Source organism: Lupinus angustifolius, chromosome LG07, assembly GCF_001865875.1.
Source record: "Lupinus angustifolius cultivar Tanjil chromosome LG07, LupAngTanjil_v1.0, whole genome shotgun sequence".
Lineage (NCBI taxonomy): Eukaryota > Viridiplantae > Streptophyta > Magnoliopsida > Fabales > Fabaceae > Lupinus > Lupinus angustifolius.
The window spans coordinates 8,296,445-8,320,851 of NC_032015.1; the positions used below are offsets into that span (position 1 = coordinate 8,296,445).

The window sequence follows — 24,407 nt, forward strand, 5'->3', positions numbered from 1 at the left end:
CTCTCTCACCAATTGTTCCTACCATTTTAACAACAACTAAGTGGAACACCATCCAATGAATCAATACATTGTGGGTGGGGAATCATGGTGTTCAAATGAGAGATAGTGATGATAAAAGCAAGCATGTTAACAAATGCTTTTGAATTGTGAGCTCAGAGTAAACGGGTAAGTAAGTCATTTTACCATTAGTTATGAGTAGAATACTAAATTGTAATCAACATAGAATTGTTCAAATTACCTTAATTATCACTAGTTTTTGTGTAATTCAGATATACTTATAAAATTTGATTCTTTACCATATTGTACAATTGAAGTTCATAATGTAATTCTGAATAATGCTATCATGTTTAATTTATTACAAGATTAGCATCTCACTAAATTCAATATTAAGTGATTGAGATTCATTACTTAATTTTTGATGAATGAATATAAACTCTATGTATAAGAAAATGTCCTGATTTACCTTCAAACAGTGAGACATTGATAATTCATTTCTTAGACTATGAGATTATTGGAAAGTTCCAACTCTATCATTAGATACAAACACTGGTAACTACATTAGAGGTATTGAAACACACAAAAATCAGATCCTCTTTATTTCAAACAATTAGACCTGTATTCACGTGTATTTTACACATAAGTAACCAAAGAAACTATTTGGAGAGTGGACATGGAAGTCATAATGGTTATGATATATACCATTCTAGCATATGTTTTTGTTGTAGGATTGCGACTCTAACCTGGGTTAAATGTAGAATGCATGTTCATTTCCTACCAACAAAGAATTGAACTACTAATGTAAAGCCTCAATTGATTCCCACAAATCAAACAAGATCAAAGGTCAAAATTTCTATAAATGATAATTGTTAGGAAGAAAAATTATACACTCTAAAAAAATTAGTTTATTAGTCTTATTCTTAGGAATACCCTCTAATAATGAAAAAAATATTGTTAGCTAACAATTGTCTAGAATCCCTCAACATTTAATGTCCATCTTAGAAGTTAATACATTTGATATTAGAGTCTTCATTTTTTACTTTTTCAAAATGAACTCTACATTTTTGGGTACTTTTGTAATTTTCAAACATTGTTGTAAGAATATTGATTAACAAAACACATTCAAATCATACATAAAATAACTAAAAGATAACATTTATTTATATTTTGTTATTAACTGAGGTACCACTCACTATTTAAGGCATAAAATTTATTTATTTTAAAGTGTATGATTATCGCTACAACAAATGTTATTTCCAATAATCAAATTAGAATGTATTATATGTTGTGAATACATCTCATATTATAGGAATACCCTAATTACTTATTGATAAATATGGCAGCCTTGTGTACTCAGAGACCATTTTGGATAATTAATAATATTATTATCATTAAATTGAAAAAACTTATAGAAATAATACAATTATAATATTTTATTACAAAAAAAGGAGGGAGTAACATTTATTATAAAGGTTAGGAATTGAAAATTTCAATCTATTTTCAGTTTTTAATTATTATTTTCTTCACCGATCACCGGTTCGGAAGTTCCATTTAAAGTTACAGAATTCTCTCCGCCACTCCAATAGATCCTCACGCTTCAACCGTCGTCAAGTTCGCCGGAGAATCGAGCTCAGCTACCGCTCTCCGATGAACAATTCGTAGGATACGATGGCGGAGCAGAGGAACGGAACCGTGAACGACGGCGATCCAGAAACAGAGGAGAACAATAACAGCAACAAGAATAATAATAACATCGACGACAATAACAAGAACAAGAGTTCAGATCCAGAGTTATTCTGCTGCTTGTTGCAACCGGCCACCGCCGACGGCGATCCCGATTACATTGGCATCCGGCGCCTACTCCTTCACCGGAAGGCCGAGGCCGGCATTGTTCGCCGTAGAGTATGTCACAATTCTCATAGCTAAATTCTCTTTGTACATGTTTTGTGATTTTATAATCACGTTCTGAAATTTGTGATTGTTACAGTTCTCGTTGCTATTTTCTCCTTGTCTGTATAATTATGACCTCTTTATAATGTGGAATTTTTATTCTTTGTACCTAAAATGAGTTTTATTTCTTTTCAGATCAATCGTGGTAGGTTTGCATTTTTTTTAAATGTTCATTTGATTATGTGTTGTTTCCTTTTGACTTTTGGAATAAGATTCTGTAGTTTGGATATGAAGCTTATTGATTTGCGTGTTGTTACTATGATCGTAGCTAAATTGATCTTGTTCTTCCCTTATATAAGGTTTTTGATGCATTATTTTTCTTCTTAGTTTTTTTATATGGTGGTGTCCTTTTCAGATCAATCCTCCTAAACAATATTTAATTACCTTGGTGGCTAGGTTTTTATTTTCCCTTTAAAAAACATTTTTGCCTCCTTTGGACCTTTGTTGTTACGTTTTGACTTATAGAGTGAGATTCTGTGCCTTTTGACATTGGCATGTTTTTGTTGAAGGATTGGAGATGCAATGGAAGAACTTATGTGGCATACCGAAACTATATTTGTAGGCCTAGAAACTGGGAAAGTACACATGTCCGAAGCCTTCAAACTACTCCTGGAAACAGGTTGCTGAATTTTCTACTTGCAGTGATAAGCATAGATATGTTTATTTTTCCATGGCATGGTTCCATGATGGTCACTCATTATTAAGAGGGGATAGAATTAAGAATTAATGATACCCATGATTGAAAATGGAGCTTCTATTCAACATGACATGGATATGTAGTTAGCTGCTTAGATATTAAATTAAACTTTGATCTGCAGAAAAAATTTCAATTGCTGGTGTTTATATGTATTTAAATGCACCGCTTTTTCATGTGTATTCCAACAAAATTATGATAATTAAGGCAATGAATTTACAAGGTGGTTATGTTTTTTGACTGACTATGAATTTCTTTTACTGTTTTATCTTGGACAGTAGCTTTTATAGCTCTTGTGTTTTTCTTTAGTACTCTTTTTTCTGCATTTTTTAGGTTATTTAGAAGGATATCATATTATCCTTTGGTTCCTTCTGGTACAAAAATATGTAAAAACTTCTATAAATTTTTATTGCTTTTGCCATGACATTGTATTTTGATGTGAATTTCATGTACTTCTTTTTTGGTTATTTCTTTAATTTAGTTTAACTTTTAGTCTTACTATAACCACATTTTGTGTCAGTGCAGCTTTCTTATTCATGGTTCTAGTTTAAATTTATGTATCCATAGAAATTCTGACATCAGGATAATTTACTGGTTGGTGCATCAGTGGTCGATGGATTCCGTCACCAAGCCCTCTCTCTCGTTGGTCTGAGGTGGACAGCTGGAGTTCTAGTAGGGTACGTATAGTTCCCTGTAGATTATGCTGTAATATACTCGTACATTCCTCTTGCAGTCTTTGACACATAGCAATTCATGGTAAGTAATAATTGGGATAGGGAGATGTGTTCGTTAAATTAAGCACTTAGGTAGGCATCAGGTTGTACCGTCATAACTGCTACATAGGTGCCAGCCACTGAAGGAAGTGCATACTATCCTTTGGCAGGGCTTCCGGGCTTTTAGGAAGCCTAGGCTTATTAAGATATTTGTCCCTTTAGGAAGGAACAAGAGTGAAATGGCATTGCATGACATTTCAGGTTTGACTGTTTAACTGAACCATATGACATCCTGATGGAATGGCATGAAGAGTGTAATGTTTTTCTGTAGATTTTTTATTTTGAAAACAACTGTCTATACACACTCAAATTGCCAAGTATAACCACCATGAAAAATACAACCAAGTGAATAAGGAAATATTGGAATTACCAATAAAAATAATGAAACCAAATTAGAGTATCAACTTATGACTAAAGATGTAGTGAATGATTAGGAACTCAACCTCCGAAAAATGATAACTGGAAATTATTATGTTCACCTCATCCTTCTCTTTTATCCTTTTAGATTTACTGTGTTAATTTTTAAGTACCTTTATGTGCAAATAAACAACTTCAAAACTACTTCCTTAAATTTTTAGCCAGTTAATTATTTGAAATGCTATTCTGTTGGTCTCTAACAGAGTTTTTTTCCCATATACTCTTCATTTTATTAATTACCCTGCATATGTATGCTCTACTAGTAAGGAAATATTAGAACAACAACCAAGCCTTAGTCCCACTAGGTGGGATCGGCTACAAGAACCGAACAATGTTATAATTCTTTATCCTAAATCATAAGGAAATATTAGAATACCAGAAAAAAATTAGACTGTCAATTACAGAAAAAACTGTAGCAAATTCTAGCTCCAAAGATGATAATGAATATCACACAATAGTTGCGGTCAAAGAAACAAGTAATAATTAAAAATCAGAAAAAGAAGCATTTGTATAAATCAACCCGTGGTTAGATTGTATAATCCCAAGTCACGTATAAAATTTGTGCTTTTATTTTCTTTGTAGGATGTGCAAAGTGGAAATCCAGCATCTAATCACCGGACAAGTTTTGGCTCAAGTGCTAGTGATTCTGATCGTCCACGGCATCGTGGGGTTGAGCCTGCCTATTCTTTTGTAGGAATGCATTGCATCTTTGATCAGTGCAGAGCTTCAGGTAGTATATAGTAGATGTCTTTACGTTTTCTTAGTTTACCAATCTCTAGTCTACTTGGTTTTCTTGGAAGAATAATCCTGAATAGCTTTGTGTAGTTACGGTGTTGAAGTTTGGACACATGAGTTCTGATCTACTTGCTTATGGGGCGTCAGATGGAACCTTGACTGTGTGCACTGTTTCTGAGAAACCTTCAGTCATCAAACAATTAAATGGGCACTCCAAAGACGTTACAGGTTGGATAGACTGGTATTGTTTCTTTGGTCTTTATTTATTCTTGTACAATATATGTCATGAGTGCACTAAGGCATTATCATGTAATGTATTATTTTTAACCTTCCAATTACAGAGCAAATTAACCAAATCTTAGGAAGAGTGGCTAGCCATTGTTTTTATGTTTTCCAGGATTTCCTAAATTTAAGTTCTCCCCATTTTTTATTATCAAGACACAATATCAGTTAATTTTCAGTGCATTGATTGCCTGGAATTGTTCTTCCCATCTTCTTTCTCTTTTATTGAGGACTTCTCTTCCTGTTTCAAACCTGACTGAACTTCATGTCAACTACAACTTCAGGAACGTAGAAGTGTAACAAATATAATCCATGATAGTGTGCTATCATGCAATTTTGAGCTTAATCGCTGGTTAAATGGGTTTTAGTTTTATCATGCAGTTTGCTGTAATTTTATATTCATTAGGATGTAAATGCCAAATTTTGGTAATTGTTCTGTTGCTTATATTCACCTTTTCAATCTATTTTTCTACATCAATGCTTTTTATGCTGGTTTATTTTCAGATTTTGATTTTTCATCAAACAATCAGTACATTGCTTCGTCTTCATTGGATAAAACTGTGAGAGTATGGGAGATAGCCAAAGGCATTTGCATACGAGTGATATATGGAGTTTCTTCACAATTGTGTATTCGTTTTCACCCTGTGAGTCCTGACTACATGATATGGCATGCATGTGTATATGTGTGTGTATTAAGGAATGCTAACCTTCTCACTTCTATTGGGAGGATAATGTTGTCATCTTTCAACTTTCGATAAAGTACTTTGTTTTTCCTTGATTTTGTTGAAAATCTTTGATATTCTGGTAACTTTTCCGATAGATTTCGTCTTAAAGTTTATAACTAGAACAGAAAATATGGGGAACAAGAACAATTTGCTGAACATTTCCTTCTCAATTTCATCCACTGAAACTTACACTTTCCTATGTAAATTGTTTGATTTTTTCAAATATATAATTTTATGTATCATCATTACGTTTTTAACATACTCGTGTAGGTTTTGATACTTTATATTGGTAATAAATTTACTGTTTTTCTTTTATCTTTGATTGCTACTGAAGGCTTTAATTTTTATGTTTGGTGCAGGTGAATAACAACTTCCTTTCAGTTGGCAATGCAAACAAAGAAATCAATGTAAATATTTTTCTGTTTCAGTTGTTTTTATAAAGAAGGAAGTAACATATGGGACAGCTTCTTTGCTGAAACCTTTTTTATCGGAATGTGTTAACCTGGATTGGCAGTAAGGGGTATTTTTGTTGTAAAGCATAAAAAACAGTTCATTGTTTGTGGTTAGGTACTAAGGTTTTGTTTGGAGGTTTTCAGAGAATGAGATGAAATGGAAAGGGACGTAAATAAATAGAAAGGGAATGGGTAGAATTGGAAATAGTTACCCACCCTTTGTTTAGGTGATTAATGGGGGTAATGTGGCTTATATGTCAAACTGTGAAGTTTCACTATAACCCCCCGATAAACATTTTTAAGTAAACTGTACTAGTTAATAAAAAGTTTTTAAATAAAATTAAACCTCATTATCCCCCAATGTGGAAGGAGAAAAAAGTCATAGTTTGAGGGGGAATCACGTTTCCTTCCCCTCATAAAATTCAAATTTTGAGATAAGGATAATTATTCCCTCCCATTCTTTCCCATCTATCCAAACAGAATCCTAGATCATATGATTGGGTCAATTAATTGGGCTGGCTATGCAGTAAAACTCCAAGTGACAAAAATAGTGTTTGTTTGTTCGGTTACTGGAAAAGGAGTAAAGACAATGATATCTGATAATTCATGCAACTACACACACTTCCATTTAAGATATGATAAATATTACCACTTAACTATTAATGTCTTAGTGCCTATCTTACTACCTCTGATCTCTTGCACCCATAAAATCCTATGCTTTTATGGTTTTCCATTTTTTCACTTGCATTAGTACATTGTATGTCAGGATGACTTATTATTTCAAATTTTCTCAATTTATGTGATGTACCAGGTATTCAACTTTAGCACTGGAAGAATAATTAATAAATCTGTATTTGATAGTGAAGTTACCTCTATGGACCATGATCATGCAGGACATCTCATATTTTGTGGGGATGCACAGGTCTGCTGCTATATACATGCACATGAATGTCCTAACTATTTGGTTTAACTTATTCTTTTTTTAACTTACTTGATTGCTTGTGCAGGGATATATATACTCAGTTAATATGAACTCCCACACAGGTGTGTTATCTCGCTCTCATCGCTATCGAAGTAGCAGCAGACACAAGTCTCCTGTCACAACAATGCAGTATCGAAGTTTCTCTCTACTGGCTGGAGGACCTGTGTTGTTGACATGCACTCAGGATGGAAATTTGTCATTTTTCAGGTTCAAAAATGATTTGCCATTAACCCTAATTATATTCAGTTGTCTTCATTGAACTCTCATCACTTTTTCTTTGGAGCACTAAAGTTGGTATTTTGTAGTGTGGCCATGGAGATAAAAGGTTATTTAACTCTACGATGCTCACTCAAACTAGCTCCCCGTATACACAAAATTCAAGCCTCTTTTTGCCCTCTTCTTTCTCTTGAAAAAGGAGAATTCATAGGTATGGTGATATGATATCATTGTTGATTACATGTTCTCATGAAAAAGTCATTGTTTACACATTACAATATATAATAATGCTAAGTTGAGACTTGAAAGCCCATAAACATTCAAGTTTCTGTAGTATCTTTGACTACAGCATTATAGCTGCAGTTGTTGTCTTTCTAATACTATCCTCTTTTATCTTGTGAAGTTACTGGAAGTGAGGACTCAAATGTCTATTTCTATGATTTAACAAGGCCAAGACATACATGTGTAAACAAGCTACAGGTCTATATTACTTATATTACTTCCATTAAAAATGTTAAATGTTATAATGAAGCTGAAATGACTAGAATTTTTATGACGCAGGGTCATCGGTTTCCTGTTACTGCTATTTCTTGGAACCATGGGGAAAACTTTTTGGCTTCATCTGATTTTTATGGGGTAGTAATTGTTTGGAAGAGAGAAAGAACAAATGGAAACAATAATATATAAAAATAGAACTTTAAAGCATATAGTTGAGGGCTTGTGAAGATAGCTTTCGTTTCCTTTTGTTATTAACTTTCTCCTTTTTGTTGTCATTTGTGTTACCACTTTTTAAAGAAATTGTTATAATTTTCTTTTGTATCCATGAAGTCAATCGATGTATCATACATAGCCTCATTCATAGGAAATGGAAGAATATATGTATTCCTGTTTCTTTTGTTCTTTTTTTGTGAGGAAGAAACTCTATTCTTTATGATTGAGGATTTGTGTCATATTGTGATGAGTATGTTTTGGTTTTACAGTGACCACAATGTAATATTATACAATAAGGAAAAAGTATTTGTTTCGGAGTTAGCTAGTATAAGGAGCTAAAGAGGATAAGTCAAGCAACAACCCTGTGAATTTATCATGTTAATATCACGATTGAATGTTCTTTGATAAAGGGGAGAAACAATTAAAGATAAACCAAGAATTAATTTATGATATGGTATTATGACATTGTTTCCACTGGAAGTAAAACTTAGGTGGCGTTGTGATAATATTATGTTTCAAATAAATGAACACCCCAGTATCCAAAATCATTATCAATATACGGCAAAATTTTCAATCTATTGCACGTTCCTTAAAAACATTACAAACTATGGCATAAATGTAGGACAGATTTCTAAACCAAAAACTAGATGGGGATAACAATCATAATGTAGCATTGCAGATGATGTAAAATCCTTCAACTTTCGGGCTAGTAACAACTAACGCTTGTACCAAGAAAATTGGGATTTTTAAGTGACAAAAATCATAGGACGATAATTGTTAAACTATGACTCAAACCATTTCCTAAGCTGCTTGGAAGGTTTTTTATCACCATCATTCCCTTGAGAACCTTTATGTGAGAACTTGGATCTATATTGTTCTATAAGCATGTCAAGCTTATCTACTGCTTCTTTCCCTACTGGAGCTTTCTTCTTTTTAGAACGTTTCCTAGAAGCATCTTGCCCTGGCTCTTCTTGGTTTTGCATCTTCCTTTTTCTAAATCCAACATCATCTTTGTTTCTTGTCTTCACTCTATTGGTATCAATGGTAGCAGTGTTTTCAGCTTCATGTGATCTATTACCACGATTCTCGGTGCCTTTTACAGTCTTTGGCTTTCTGGACAAAGCATCTGAATTTTGTTTTAGTGGAGAGTCTTCAGCGCTTTTATTCTTGTTGTTGCCTTTTTGTCTTTTGAATTTGTGTCCTTCTGTGGATTTTCCACTTGATTCACTGTTTGTATTCGTTCCCGACTCCTTAGCTACTGGTTTGCCATCCTCTTGAGATTTTCGTTTTCTGTCCTTGGTATGTGTGTGACCTTGTTCTTTGCCGGGTTCACCATTTTCCTTGCTATTGTTGTCATCACGAGGGGCTTGCTGCTGATATTGTAGCTTTTCCTTACGAAGTTTTAACGTTTGAGCATTATCAAGAGCAAACTCCACTATCGGCCGATGTTCAGAGTTGAAAGTTTCTGTAATCAATGAAAGACAACATTAGAAGATTTTGAGAACAGAAATCAGGGCACTAGATAATCCCACCCCATCTTTTTATATAAACAATGGAAATTACCAGGATTGTTGTTAAGTACTCTCAGAGCCACAAGAGCATGCTGATGCTCTGAAAATTCAACGAAGGCAACTCCACGTGAATAGCGTTCTGGAACAGCATTTCCTTTCCTTCCATCTTTCAAGAACTTTATCTGCACAGTACATGTATAACATTAAAAACAAAGATATGCCTTCTATTTACACGAATTCATAATTAACACATTCAATTCATGACCCTATTTCACCAACCTGCCGAACCATAGGTTTTTGTTTGGTAGCTTTAGATTTGACTGCATCAATGCAAAGCTTCTTCAGTTCTTTTTCAGACATTGACTTTGGCAAGTTGTAGATAATAAGCCTAGTTGTTGAAACATGGAAATTTGGTGATTGAAGCTTTGTTTTCTTTTTCCTTTCCAACCTACAAAATTTCCAGACAACGTAAGAGCAATAAAACCTGCTGGTGGATTTATTATATAAAGTTGACTGAATCAGGAAGATAACGGTATCTTTACCACCTTATGGAAGATAAAAGGCAACATAAAGTGTAGAAATGAGGATACTATAGTAGAAAAGAAATAATATTTATTTGCTTTAAAATAGACTGGATTTTATTGTCCTCTCAATATTTTTCTTAAGCCTTTCTTTTTCCTCCCTTCTCCTTCAAAAACCATCTTGCGAACATCCCCTAAGTTGACATGAGAGTAAATGCTGTGAAGACCAGCAAAGGAATATCCCAATGTGGGGTGAATCATGCAGCATACAATAGCTATAACCATATCTCAGATGTGGGTTCAACTATGGTCGCTCAAGTGCAGCATGCAATAATTATAACAATATAACATGCAAGTTAAAAATATAACGCAACTTGCACTTTGAACCATAAATACTCACTCTTGGCGTTTTAACATATCACTGGCTGAAACCCCTTCAGCAGCTGGTGTTCCCTCAAGAATGAGTCCCTCCTATTACAATGTAACAGAATACAAATGTTAGTCAGATTGCATATCAGTTTCCACACCCTGCTGCACAAGAGGTAAGAGGAGAAGAACCTTTGCCAAGTAAAGATTGCGGTGATCTTGAATCTCATTTTTAGCTTTCTCCACTTCCTTGTCCTGAGCTGATTTTTTATCCAAAGCCTTCAAAACTTTTAATGGCCTGCCTTTCAGTAGAATACCCGTTCCAGAAGCAGTACTGGCTGCTGAAATTGCAGCATCAGCTGCTTCTACGGTTTTAAACTTAAGAAAACCAGTTCCTCTTGGTCTCCTGCATTGAACAGAAGGGTCCTATGAATAATGTTCAGTCAAATAGAGACATGAAAAATTATGTTATAGGATATACTTGGTCACTTGGTGGAGAACCGAAGCAAAGTATTCCACTTCCCCAAATCCAGAAAAACGTTGCTTCACTTCTTCATTGTCACAATCAAAAGGAAGATTATTTATGAAAACTGTTCTCTGCAAATCAGCTTCATCTGTTTGCTTGGGATTTGGTAACTTGCTTTTGATGGAGATTTCAGGCTTAGAAACATCTGCAACCTTTTCAGACTCATTAGATGCTTTATTATCTGCATCCTTAACAATTTCATTGGACTTTCGCTCCTCGTTTTCTCTCAACACAGAATCATTATCTACAGATGTTCCTTTGGTGGAGGACGTAATCAAGTTGCTAAGAACCTTCCTTGCAATGTCTGCTTCCTTATCAAAATCAATTTCAGAAGGAACACCATCCTCTTCCACAGCACTAGTGGAATCTATATCACTGTCATCTCCATCACTCTCAGTAGCACTACCATCTTCATCTTTCATCTCTTGTTGCCCTAAAGAAATCATAAAGTTCGTATTTATTCAAATAGCTTGAAATAGAGTTACTTTGGAGGGTATTTGCCATACTAAATTAAAAAACAAAAAGGATGGTCCAGTTCACGAGGCTCCCACTTAGTGGGGTTTTGGGAGGGTAGATATACGTAGCCTTACCCTCACAAGCAGAGATATTGTTTCCAAGATTTGAACCCGTAACCTCATGGTCACTAAGCAACAACCTTACCGTTACGCCAAGCTCACCAAATAGAAAGAGATGTATATAAAGCCACAAGAGTGGAATTGCGATCTTGAACATTAATGAAACAGCTTCTCAACAAATAACATGGTAGCATTACTCACAGTGATCCCATACTTCAAATGTTAGATAGATATGAGCTGTCACTCAAGAAATAAGCTGAAGCTTATCTATATTATTACATCAGCTTTCCTAGCATAATCTACCTGTGAAATTTAAAAGGCTATAGAAAGGAGCAATAAGCTTTGACCTAACATAGTTACCAAGTCTATGCTACATTTTGAAAATTTCAGGAACTGTCTTTCTATGTTATCGAAAATTTATATGATCACAGGAAAGGATGCTACTCCAACAAAAAGGATGAAAGGAAAGAAACACGTTGATGGAGGGATACAGAACTCTTATACAAAGAACTTGAAAAAAGTAAATATTAAAAGATTTAAGTGTTTGTCTATGATATGACTGCTTGCCTTGTGACCTAGAGGTCATAAGTTCAAATCCTAAAAACAGTCTCTTGGTAAGATCATAACAACACAGCAGCATGACTCAAATTGATTTGCCAGTTTACAAATTCATTGGAGCTTAGAAAACCATAAAATCACGGATCTGCTGAAATTGGTAAACGGTGATGAAGGTATTAACCTGAACTGTATTTAATGCTACAGCAGTTATTGTTCTTGCAGTTTCGAGTCACCTTCTATGGTTGTATGAACATTTAACACAATCCCAGTAAAAAATGATATACCCAAGCAAATATTCTTTCACTACAGATAAATTGAGGAAGGAATGCTTCACAAATAGGATTTCTGAATTCCTAAATCTCATTTTTCTTCAAATATTTTTTTTACAAAAATACAATGCTTTTGACACTCCTACACAAGAACATGTTGCACCCAAGAATAAGCAGTGTAACTCCCACCAAAGATAAAAAATACCTTCTTCTGAAGCAAGAGCAGCATTTGCATCACTATTAAATATCTTTTTTGGAACAGCCCAATCAACAGCTATGAGCCGTTTTGAGAATGTAGATCCATTGAGCTTTTGAATGGCCTGAAACATAAAAGGGAAACTTATATGCAGCAAGTTATTTCAGAACACAAAGTACAAAGTAAAGCCTTAGTAGTATTTCATACATTTTCTGCATCTTGCTTGCACGTGAATTTTACAAATGCAAAACCCTTGGAGAGACTGCAAATAGGAAAGGAGGAAGAAAAGGCCACTTAAGAAAACTATGTATCTAATAATATAATCAAACAGTTCAAGTAGGAGGAATAATAAAAATATACCCTGTGTCTGATTTTTGTGGGATAAATACATCCCACACATACCCTGCAGATGCAAATATATTTCTTATTTCATCTTCTCTGGCCTGTACCCATGTTGAGTCAATTAGTCAGAGGTCATCACATACAAACAACAAAGTTTTTCATGTTTTGTAAGTCTAAGCATCAAACCTTGAAAGGAAGATTTCTGACAATAAGCTTCCACTTCTGAGTCTTGGATCCCTGCCCACTTACAGCGAAAAGCCGAAAACAGGTAAGAAACTAATTATCATAGATGACCATATTCAGTATGTAGCAAAAAGTTAACTACATGTGTGTGACCAATTGAAAGTCAATAGAAGAAAAGCAGGCAATAAAGCATAAACACAATGAAGTTTATCCTCCACCACCTAGCAGATCATTTGATGATTCTAACAAGAAATGCTCATATTCCTCAGAAATCCAAATGGCATTTTTAAATGATTCTGCATTTACTAAATGGTATTACAGTCTAGCTGACAACAGTCTCCATGTCCATACAGTCATTTAGCCCCCAGATGTTGGGCCAGGGTAGACAAACACAACTCCTATTTCGAATAGCAGATTGTCACACGGCAATCACAAGGTATTTGAGAACTATTTAAGAATACTCTGGAATAATTGGTTAACAAACATCAGCAACTAAGACAAAGAAGGAAGAAAAACTGAACCAAAAGCATTAAACAGTTTCAAGGTCCTTGAAGAATCATGTATCACAATTTCCATTATGTAACTTCATATTTATATAAAGAAAATGTTTGTCAGGATCAATAGCAGAAAGAACTTTACAGCTGCTAATGATTTTTTCATCAGAAAAATATGAAGAGAATAGGTTTTTCATATTTATAAGATGAATAACAGATTCAACATGCTATCATGGACTATATAATTTCTCAGACATAAAGCAAAAAGTTACATAATGACTACGAAACAATAAAGCCTCTACTATCGGTGGCAGATATCCATATATAAGCACTTTACCTCTCCACCCAGTTGCCGTGCCCAAACAGTGCCCCCACCTATCTCCTTTTTATGCAATGATGCAACAGCAGCTCGGGCTAATTTTACACTTGTATAAAGTACAGCAGAAGCCTCCAAAACACAGCCATCTTGCAGGAGACCTGGAAATATTCAAATATTATGTCTAGAATCATTAAATGCATACTAGGATGGATCTAGTCTTGTGGATCAAATTTCTAGCTGCAAATTTTTCTCTTACAATATGATCAAATGAGATAAAATACAATCAAATATGACCTTTCAGTGCTCGATAAAATATTTGTCAAAACTAAAAAAAAATACAAAAAATGAAAATGGTAAAGCATTATAAAATTGAGAACTTCATGACAGTTATAAAACAGGAGAATATCTGCATCAGAATCTGATTCACGTGTTAAAACACCACTTTACAGGAAGTATAAAAAATGGTAAATTCTGCACTGAAAAGAACATGAATAAAGACTAGTATACAATTTCAACAAAAAAGAGCATAGGTATATCTTCTTTTTAATATAACAATGACACATCAAACCTTTAAATAAACATAAAACCTATCTCATATTCTCATCTGCATTAAATATAATGTGGATTGAAAAGATAACATGTGGTTACCATGTGCAAGATCTTTCCTTGGAAGTGGATACTTAATAGAACATACAGTGCCAATCTCTTTGGCTTGGTGGTGGACATCTTCAGCCATATCAGAATTCTTGAGGCCACCAAATATAACAGTTCTAGCAACCCTGCAAAAAACAACAAACATCATTTTAGGACCAGATCAACACATTTCCTCATAATTGAAATCATGTAACATTCAGTTTCCAGGGATTACCATTCACTTCTCTATCAACTAACTGGACTCAAAAAAAATAAAACACAATAAAAGAAAAAGGAGAGAAGAGAAGAGTCAATACCTCTGTTTTTCTGAGCAACCCCCCTCATCTGGTATATCATTGCAAAGATCTGCTTTTCTCATTTCCGTGGGCTTCCTTGAATTTTTTTGTTTACTTGAAACTTGTACTTCTAAATAAGAATAAAAAGAATATAAAGAGAGATACATAGATACACAATCAAATACAAAGAGAAATTGTATGCACGGAAATAGTCTCCTACCATCTTCCTTCAAAACTGAAACAGGCTTATCTGCTTCAGAAGATCTGCCATCTTTATCATCATTTTTCAACTCGGTGTGGTCATCTGTCTTACTCACTATTATATCACAAGAGAGAGAGAGAGAGAGAGAGAAAAGAACACAAAGGAAGAAGAATATTGATAAGATCACTAAACCATTTGCACATCTATTAGAAAGTAAATAATATTAAAATACCACAGTTTGCAGAATCAGAATTAGAGAATAGCATCAACCTTGATTTGGTTTTGATTGTCGTTCCTCACGGGTAGGACGAGGCATTGCATGCTTCACTGCAATTTTCCGACCCCCAACAGATGAACCGTTCTTTAGCTCAATAGCACGGTTAGCATCTTCCTCAACAGCACTGAAGATGGCAGCAATCAGTTCTAAACTAGGAACTTTATGTCACAAACTCTAACTCTAATAAATGTAAAAGATAAGAGTCATTTTTAATATAAAAAATAGGGTCAAGTGATAAATTAAAGCTATGTATTAACATAACAATTACCACATTACACTGCAGTTAGACAAAACAACAACCAAGCTTTAGTCCCATTAGGCGGGGTCGGCTACATGGATCGAACGAACCATTATACTATATCGTAAATCATGTCCATTGACAAAGCATTGATGTTTAAATATTTCCTAATTGTTTTGCCTATGGTTTTTCCTAACCTCCACCCGTCTATAAAATTTGGAGTAACCTCCATTTGATCCATCCTCTTTATCGGAGCTTCTAATGATCTCCTCCATACATGTCCAAACAATCTAATGAGTGATTCTACCATCTTTTCTACAGTAAGAGTTACGCCAATTTTCTCCCTATATAACATTGCGGGTCTTATAGTTGTACGATAAAATTGACCCTTAAACCTTAGTGACACTTTTCTACTACATTTGACACCTAAAGCACTATGCCATCAAAAGTTTAAGAAGCCTCGCATTATTGAAGAATTAAATAATTGTTATATACACGATAAAAAAGATTAAGAACTGTCCATTCATTGATATACAAGTAATTTTGTGAATTGTGGTACTCAATTGTATTAGCAACATTATGTAAGGATCATGGAGGCTTGTTGGCATTGAGTTAGTGAAGGAGTATATAGCAAGCTGCACTGTGCTAAAGGATAACTCAAACATTCGTACAATTAAAGGGAATTACCAAAAAGGAAGAACTTGTATTTGGTTACTGAGCTGAGGTTTATGTTTAATTGAATTCATACTTAAAGGTAGTTTCAACTGAATTCATCCATAACCAAAGCATAAGCAAGAATGATCATGAGAACTGGTTAGAATACAATAACATAAGTTAAAGGTGTAAATTCAAGATCCGGTAAACATGGAAGCAAGAGAATAATGAAGTTGTGTGCATACAACTAGTAAGACAACTAAACAACCATAGTTCAAAAAGGAACATATAAACAAAAATAGACAAAATGTGAGAGTAATGTGTTAATGATGATGGCAATCTGAACTAAATAAAAAAAAATGCAACCTAGTGCAAGACGCTCTCACTTAATAGACTCTAGGGAGGATAGATGTATGCAATCTTATCTGTTTCCATGATTTGGCAACATGAATTGATATATTTTAAAAAAAACGGCAGCGGGTCCAGTGCACGAGAATCTCACTTAATTGGGTATGGTCGTATGGGGCAGACGCATGCGGTTGTTTCCATGACTTGAACCATCCAAAGTCAAGGCAAACAACTTTATCATTCCGCGGAGGCTCATCCACATAAGCCATAATTAAAAATTTCAAAAGCAATAAAAAAACTTACAATTGAACATAACCAAAACCACGATGCTGAGCTGACCCTGTAAATGATTAAGCATAGATAAAGATATCAGAAATAAAAGATTAAAATATAATACATAATTACATGTTTCATTGGTTACTAATTGATTACCCTTCTGTGTGACCATGAAGCAACGTCTAACAGGTCCAACCTCACTGAAACTCTCTTCCAGCTGATTCATTTTTGTATGAAAAAGAAATTAAACAAAAATAATAATAATAAATAATAAATATGAAGAATGAATGAAATGATACCTGAGTGTTGGAAAAGGAGTAAGGCAAGTTGGAGACAAAAACAGTTAAGTTGCCGTGTTCTTTCCCATTTTCCTTCATTTTATTATTCTTCCCCATCTCTTCTTACGGCGGCGCTGGAAGAAACTCTGCGTCAACGACCAAGCAGTGGCAGCACCAGGCGGCGGCTACAAAACCTATACTCTGTTTCTCAATTTCGAGTCTCGCTGAACCATGGGACTTGGATGAAGAGGGTTAAAGCTTAAAACCTCTTCATTTTTTTAATGTCATTTTTAAGGGAATCTTAATCTTACTCTCACAAAAAAAATATATTATAAATCTGGTTTGAGACACTAGGAATAAGATTATAATTATCATAATTTTTTATATTGTCATTATATTATTTATTCTTAATCATTATTATTTGATTTGATTTATATATAATTAATATAATAAATGTTATGGGATGTACCACTTTTATGAATATTCACATTATTAGTATCTAATATTAGACTCTTTCAGCTAAAGGAAATATGTAAGATATACTTACGATATTGTTAGAGTTGTTTAAATCAGTATTGCATCATGTATTTCATTTTTAATTATTATTGATTCTTTCTTATATGAATGAATAATGCATGAGACACTAATTCTCTATGAATATTTCCACTCTGTACATAAAAATTACACTCTCTAAAAATTGGGTTAAGAAAATTCAAGCTTTAACTTTTAATATTTAAAAATGCTTAAATAAATAATTTACTAATATTTGTTATAAGTGTGGTGATGGGTGAAAATGAAATATGTAATTAGATTCTAGATATATTTTACATACTTTTTATCTTGTATTATTAAAACATATGTATTTAACTGTGATTCTTCTCTACCACAATGAGAAAATGATGATATACTTATTCAGGTATCTGGTTAACAAAACATAGAGAGGATTAATATAATGATTACATGTAAATATTTAAAGATTTTAAAAATGCGTTTGCCGGGAGTCGAACCCGGGTCTATTGCTTGGAAGGCAATTATCCTAACCGTTGGACTACAAACGCTTTTCGATATTCACTGTATTAATGAACAATTGTTATTTGGATATCATCATGAGTCTTAAATCATCAAGTATGTGAAGTGTTGAGTTAAAAGATGATCATTAACTTATGACCTATATTTGTATACAATTTCACTTAATGGTGAAGTATCTTGTCTTACTAGCAAGGTATTTGAGTGTATATAGTCTTTATATCATAAGCTTTTGATATGTACGAAGCATATTAAATTGAATAATAAGTCTAATTAAGAGACTCTCAGAACTATGTTTAATGCATAAAACTCTAGAGTGAGTTTGATATTTAAAAGTACATGACGCATGGAAAGATTAAAAGCTCAAACTAGTGCTAAATTCAAGAATAATAACCAAATAAAAAAATCACATTTGATGAAGAGTGTTTGTTGAAGCATTATTTTGAAAGATAGACTCATATGGCTTAAATTTCAAGCTAGCATATGTACTTATTTCTCTCCCCTATAGGCCATAGCATGTATATATGGGCTTTATAATTAGTCTGATTCAAGCAATGTTTGTTAAGGCTTCTTGAGGCTCCATAATCTATTTGGATTAAGATGCCCACTGTCATACAAGGTTGAAAATAATGGGCTATCCTTTATATTGTATTTATTTTAGACCTTATTTTATTTAGAGTGGAAGTTCAATTCCATCATGATAAACTTCTGAATTCACCAATTTGATTATCTAAAAGGTAAAAGTCTAAACAAATATTGGAAGATCATGAAATTGTAAGTAAATAAGTAATTATTTATTTTTCTCTCTTAGGACAACTGTATTGCAATAAGTTTTCAGTATTTTGTGTTAATTAAAGTATTTCATCATTTAAAGGTAAGAAATTACTATTTTTTAGGGTGTATAATTGTCACTCTTACGTAGGACTGGAAATGAGCCGAACTGATTCGAACTAGAGTTTGGATCATGTCCGACTCATTTATTTAATGAGCTCAATTTTCAACTCATGTTTGCTCATTTGGTTTATGAACCAAGTTTATCAAGCTAAATAACGAGTCGAGTTTCGAACGAGTACCAAATTAGTTCAGTTTATTGTCAGCCCTACTCCTATACGTCATGCATTAGTATTTGACTTTATACTATACATGACATTCAGCCAAATTTAACATCACTAATCCAAGAATGATTTAACTAATATTAACTTCATATTATAGTGTATTTTACTAACTTCATTATGAGAAAAAATGAATGAAAAAAGGATAGAATTCAACTATAAGTCGATCCAATATTAGGACAAGATAATAATGTCTATCATTTCTATGTAGTTTAATTTTTTATCCATCAATTCAGACGTGAGTATAAAGTCTTGAGTGAAATCTTACAACATAATAATCTTGTACTGTCTTTTGCAAACTTCTCCAGGTTTTGTAATCTTGCTTCTTTATGCTCTCACGGTATCGATCAATCTTCACTTTATTGTAAAAAAACCATTTTTAATTCTTTTTTAATCTAAGTTAATCATCTCTTATTTAGTAATTCCCACTTATAAATGAAAATTAAAGTACCATAACTAAATACTCAAAAGATTACACACTCTATGATTTTTCGTAGATACGATGTACCATATCTATAAGATGTACTATATCATGTGATAGGTGCATATATACTTCCATATTTTTCGAGTAGTCAATTTCTATTTGTCTAACAAAAATGAAAACAAGAGAAGAAACAAAACCAACGAAGAGAAACCATTCTCCCAACCTCACCCACACAATAATATATATTTATTATATTTGGAGACTTATGTTTATATTTTATAATGTCTTCACTTACGTGGCCAACCCAAAATTTTAACGCATGTATGAACTACAAGTGTTATAATTTAGCAAGGAAAAATATAATTGTAAGAAGTGTATTCTCCCATGAAGGTGACTAGGATGGAAGAGATAGATGATATATCTGCATATGTTGAAACCTTGTCGTTTATTTCTGCAGCACATTTCACTATCTTCCCCCCACATATCTAACAACAAAAGAAACGACAACACCATAGAAGAAATAAGATTTTGTGCGTTTTATCATACCATTTTGTGTTGGACATCCTCGCACGTAATTATGGAATGAGGTTAATGGATTTTTGTGGGAGTAAAACCACTTTTAAATGTTGTATTTTACATGAGTATTGTTAAAATGGTAGGAGGCATGATTGAAATCTTTTTGATGAAACAAAAAAGATGAAAAAAAGAATATTGAATAGATTGAAAAACAAAATTACATTAAATCATTTATATAAAGGATAGAAAAACTAATTATCCCAGCCAAACTAACTAATCACTCAACTATTTTAACAAGTATGATGTTTAAAGTGAAAGATTTAAGGAATTGAGTGAAAAATGGTGTGAATTTTAGTCTCGCCATCCACAACAAAATACTGATATACTAACCTTTGACGATTAAAAAAGTGGTATTTTAGCATTTATTTGCACTACTTAAATCAAACTTATACATATAGTACTACGGAGTAGAACAACTAATTTTATAGTTTTTATTTAATCTTTTTCAAAATTTAAATTTCATATTAGTTATTTTGTCTCTATACAAACAACACTACACCCTAACCACCATCTAAATGGCCACCAACCAATTTGATTCAATAAGATGATTTTGCTTTTAAATCATGTTGGATAACTACTAAACATACATTCTCACTTTATTTCCCTTGCGTTGAATTATTATTCATCATAATATGTTGGGAATTCTTTCTAATTAATGTGGAAGTAAGATCAATAAATCTTCGTAGATGAACCATTGAATCATTCAATGATGGTTATTTCAAAGTCTTGGAATTATTTATTGACTATTGAGAATTATGAAGTCCAACTTAGAAAGTTGAAGTAGCATTTTTCAAAGTGTCTTGAAAAGTATGACAACAATTAATCATCCACTATGTCTTTATGATGGAGCCTTCCTCCTCTTCACTATATATAGGGGACTTGTGAGGAAGAGATATAACAAGCAAAGTGAGAAACAACATCATAGAGAGAAAGTGAGAGCGTTTATCCACATAGTGTGAGATTTGTATTCCTAGTGAGATACTAGAGAGAGTTTGTATTTCCATCATTTTGGATGGGATTGAGTGTTTTCCTCTTTGTAAGAGAGAATCAAATATTGTAATCATACTTTCTAGAGTGGAGATATTTTCTGAACTAGGTCCCGTGGTTGTTTCCTTCTCACATTGAGGGGGTTTTTCCACGTTAAAATTCTTAGTTTTATTCTTCTACTCTTCTCTATTTTCTTTATCCACTTGCCGCTTCCGCAAATGCCCATTTTGCATCACACACATAAGGGAAATTGATTATGAATTTTCCAACAGTGGTATTAGAGCTCCCAGGTTCATTCGGGGAGCTTAGCCCGTGTAGTCCAAGATGGAAGGAGCCGCTAATATCTCATTTGATGGAGATATGTTCAAGTTGATAGCTGACAACTATTCCTATTGGAAACCCAAGATGGAGGATCATTTATACTGCAAGGATATGCATGAGCCTATTTCTTGCAAAGACAAACCAAAAGATAAGGGTGACAGAGATTGAGAGGTTTCGAATCGAAAAGTTATTGCAATGATTCGGAAGTATATTGATAGAAGTTTATTTTAGCATGTGTCCATATATACAAATGCTTATGAGTTATGGTCGAAACTTGAATCTATGATTCAAAAGAAAACTCCTAGAAATAAAGCATATCTTGTTAGAAGACTGGTGAAACTCGACTATAGAGATGGTCAGAGCATGATAGAGAACTTGAATTCATTCAAGGGTCTTGTCAATCAATTGACAAAGATAAACATGAAGATAGATGATGAGTTGCAAGCACTTTTGCTACTGACTTCGTTGCCTAAAAGCTGGGATATATTGGTGGTCACGCTCAGCAACTCAGTCCCTGATGGGAAGGTCTCAATGGACATTATGTTAGACAGTCTATTGAATGAAGAATCCAGAAGGAAAGAACGGAGTACATCCTTCCATTCTGAAGCAAATGTTGTGGAGAGACGTGGAAGAAGTGAAACTCATGGGAGGAATGGATCTCGTGGAAGAAGCAAAAGCAAATTCAATGGCCGCTCTCAATCTCACATGAGGTCAATAACATGCTATTATTGTAGTAAAGAATGATATAAAAGATCTGAATGCAGGTCCTTGAAGAGAGACCAAAAAGCTGGAAATGTCCATGAAGATTTAGTTGATCCAAGGAAAAATGGTCATAAGTCTACCACAGCCGTTGCCGCAGATGATGATGTTCTCCTCATTGGAGAAGAGAATTACATAAACGTTGCATATGGTGATTGTGCTTGGATCGTTGACTCTGGTGCTTCTTTCCATGTAAGTCCACATGAAGGTTTCTTCTCAAACTACAAGAAATGTGATTATGGTACTATAAAAATGGGAAACCATGTTATTAGCAAGATTGCAGGAATTGGTGATATTGTGCTGCTAACAGACATAGGAGGAAAGCTTATACTGAAGGAGGTGAGACATGTCCCAGATATGCGTCTCAACCTTATCTCAACGGGTAAGTTGGATGATGCTGGTTTTGTAAGCCACTTTGGTGCTGGAAAGTGGAAACTAGCAAAAGGCAACCTAGTCATTGCTAGAGGCTCAAAAGAAGGATCTTTGTACATTATGCAATGAGGAATTTGTACTAACTCCAAAGATCTCTGGCATAGGCGATTGGGGCACATGAGTGAGAAGGCACTTCATATTCTCGCCAAAGACCACCTTCCAGATATAAAAGGTCAAATTTTAGATTCCTGTACTAATTGTCTTTATGGTAAACAACATAGAGTCAATTTTCATAGAACATACAATCCCTCACGAAGAGATGGAGTACTTGAATTGGTGCATTCAGATGTTTGTGCACCATCTGAAAGATCTCTTGGAGGAACCTACTACTTTTTTGCATTCATAGACGATCACTCGAGAAGAGTATGGGTGTACTTTTTGAAAAGCAAAGATCAAGTACTATCAACATTCAAAGAGTTCCATGCACTAGTAGAATGTGAGACTGGGAAGAAGTTGAAGTGTCTGAAAGCAGACAATAGTGGAGAGTATCGTGGTCCATTTGAAGCCTACTGCAAGGCTTTTGGTATCAAACTAGAGAAGACAGCACCAAAGACTCCTCAGTTGAATAGAGTAGCTGAGAGGATGAACCGCACAATTGAAGAGAAGATCAGATGCATGTTGCAAGATGCTAATCTCACTAAGTCTTTCTGGGGTGAAGTAGTGAAGACTACAATGGATCTCATAAATCGAACACCTTCTAGACCCTTGAACGAAGAAATTCTAGAAGAAGTATTGTACAAGAAGAAGACATCCTTCAACCACCTGAGAGTATTTGGATGGAGAGCCTTCATTCAAATTCCAAAAGATGAGAGAAAAAAGTTGGATGCTAAGACCAAGGAGTGCATTTACCTTGGGTCTCCAAAAGATGAATATGGGTATAGACTATGGGAGCCAATAAACAAGAAAATTGTGAGAAGCGGAGATGTTGTGTTCTTTGAGGATCAGACGATCAAAGATGTTCAGAAGAAAAGCCAGTGCAAGTCCAAAGTTCGCATTGATTAAGGGGGAGAGATTCCTCAACAGACAGATCCTGATCATCAGATAGATCCAGAATAGATAGACCAACATGAAGATCCTGCTCACACGGAACTTGACCAGATTAATGAAGAGTAAGATCATGATGAAGTGGTGGTAGACACACAAATGCATCAAGAACCCGAGCTAGTAGAGCATCAGATGCAAGTTGAACTGAGGCGCTCCGGAAGAGGCAGAATACCTTCTTCAAAGTATCATGAAGAAGATTATATCACATTCACAAATAATGGTGAACCTGAAGACTTCTTAGAAGCTATGCAGACATCTGATAAAGAAGAGTGGATTAAAGCCATGGAAAGATGAGATGAACTCGTTACATGAGAACCACACTTATGATCTGGTGGAGTTTCCCAAAGGAAGAAAAGCCTTGAAAAAATTGGCTTTATAGGCTTAAAGTTGATGAAGGAAGCTCAAGACCAAGGTACAAAGCTCTGATTGTTGTGAAAGGATGCAATCAGAAGAAAGGAGTTGATTTTGACGAGATATTCTCATCAGTGGTGAAGTATTCCTCCATAAGAGTACCATTGAGTCTAGCAGCTAGCCTAGACTTAGAAGTTGAACAACTTGATGTCAAAACAACTTTCTTACATGGAGACATCAAAGAAGAAATCTATATGGAGCAACCATAAGGTTAGGAAGAATCAGGCAAGGAACACTTAGTGTGTCGTCTGAATAAGAGTTTATATGGTCTAAAGCAAGCCCCGAGACAATGGTAACAAGAAGTTTGAATCCTTCATGA

General features: G+C 34.2%; 2 protein-coding genes and 1 non-coding gene across 6 annotated transcripts; 1 reads left to right on the top strand and 2 right to left on the bottom strand.

The window, feature by feature from the left end:
• Positions 1,495-8,128, top strand: LOC109352189 (WD repeat-containing protein 13). Its single transcript, XM_019594055.1, has 12 exons — positions 1,495-1,899; positions 2,457-2,566; positions 3,249-3,318; positions 4,414-4,561; positions 4,657-4,794; positions 5,353-5,492; positions 5,933-5,980; positions 6,837-6,947; positions 7,033-7,214; positions 7,313-7,434; positions 7,627-7,703; positions 7,785-8,128. The coding sequence occupies exons 1-12, from the start codon at positions 1,666-1,668 to the stop codon at positions 7,908-7,910; spliced, it is 1,506 nt and encodes a 501-aa protein (XP_019449600.1). The 5' UTR covers positions 1,495-1,665; the 3' UTR covers positions 7,911-8,128.
• LOC109352188 (RNA-binding protein 28-like) lies at positions 8,471-17,257 on the bottom strand. 4 transcript variants are annotated; one of them, XR_002108340.1, is made up of 19 exons: positions 17,018-17,257; positions 16,875-16,935; positions 16,746-16,782; positions 15,196-15,326; positions 14,944-15,039; positions 14,745-14,853; positions 14,443-14,573; positions 13,813-13,952; positions 12,985-13,035; positions 12,817-12,899; positions 12,664-12,718; positions 12,466-12,580; positions 10,814-11,291; positions 10,525-10,738; positions 10,367-10,437; positions 9,725-9,893; positions 9,498-9,627; positions 8,664-9,399; positions 8,471-8,622 (listed from the first exon to the last, which is right to left on the bottom strand). XR_002108340.1 is itself a non-coding variant. In XM_019594053.1 (19 exons), the coding sequence occupies exons 2-19, from the start codon at positions 17,111-17,113 to the stop codon at positions 8,717-8,719; spliced, it is 2,850 nt and encodes a 949-aa protein (XP_019449598.1). In that variant the 5' UTR covers positions 17,114-17,157; positions 17,190-17,222; the 3' UTR covers positions 8,471-8,716. The 4 variants fall into 4 exon arrangements, 3 of the variants coding, with proteins under 3 accessions (XP_019449598.1, XP_019449599.1, XP_019449597.1); XM_019594053.1 differs by having other exon boundaries at positions 8,471-9,399; positions 17,018-17,157; positions 17,190-17,222; XM_019594054.1 differs by having other exon boundaries at positions 8,471-9,399; positions 14,745-14,850.
• TRNAG-UCC lies at positions 17,983-18,054 on the bottom strand. Its single transcript has one exon. It is a non-coding gene; the product is annotated as a tRNA-Gly (tRNA).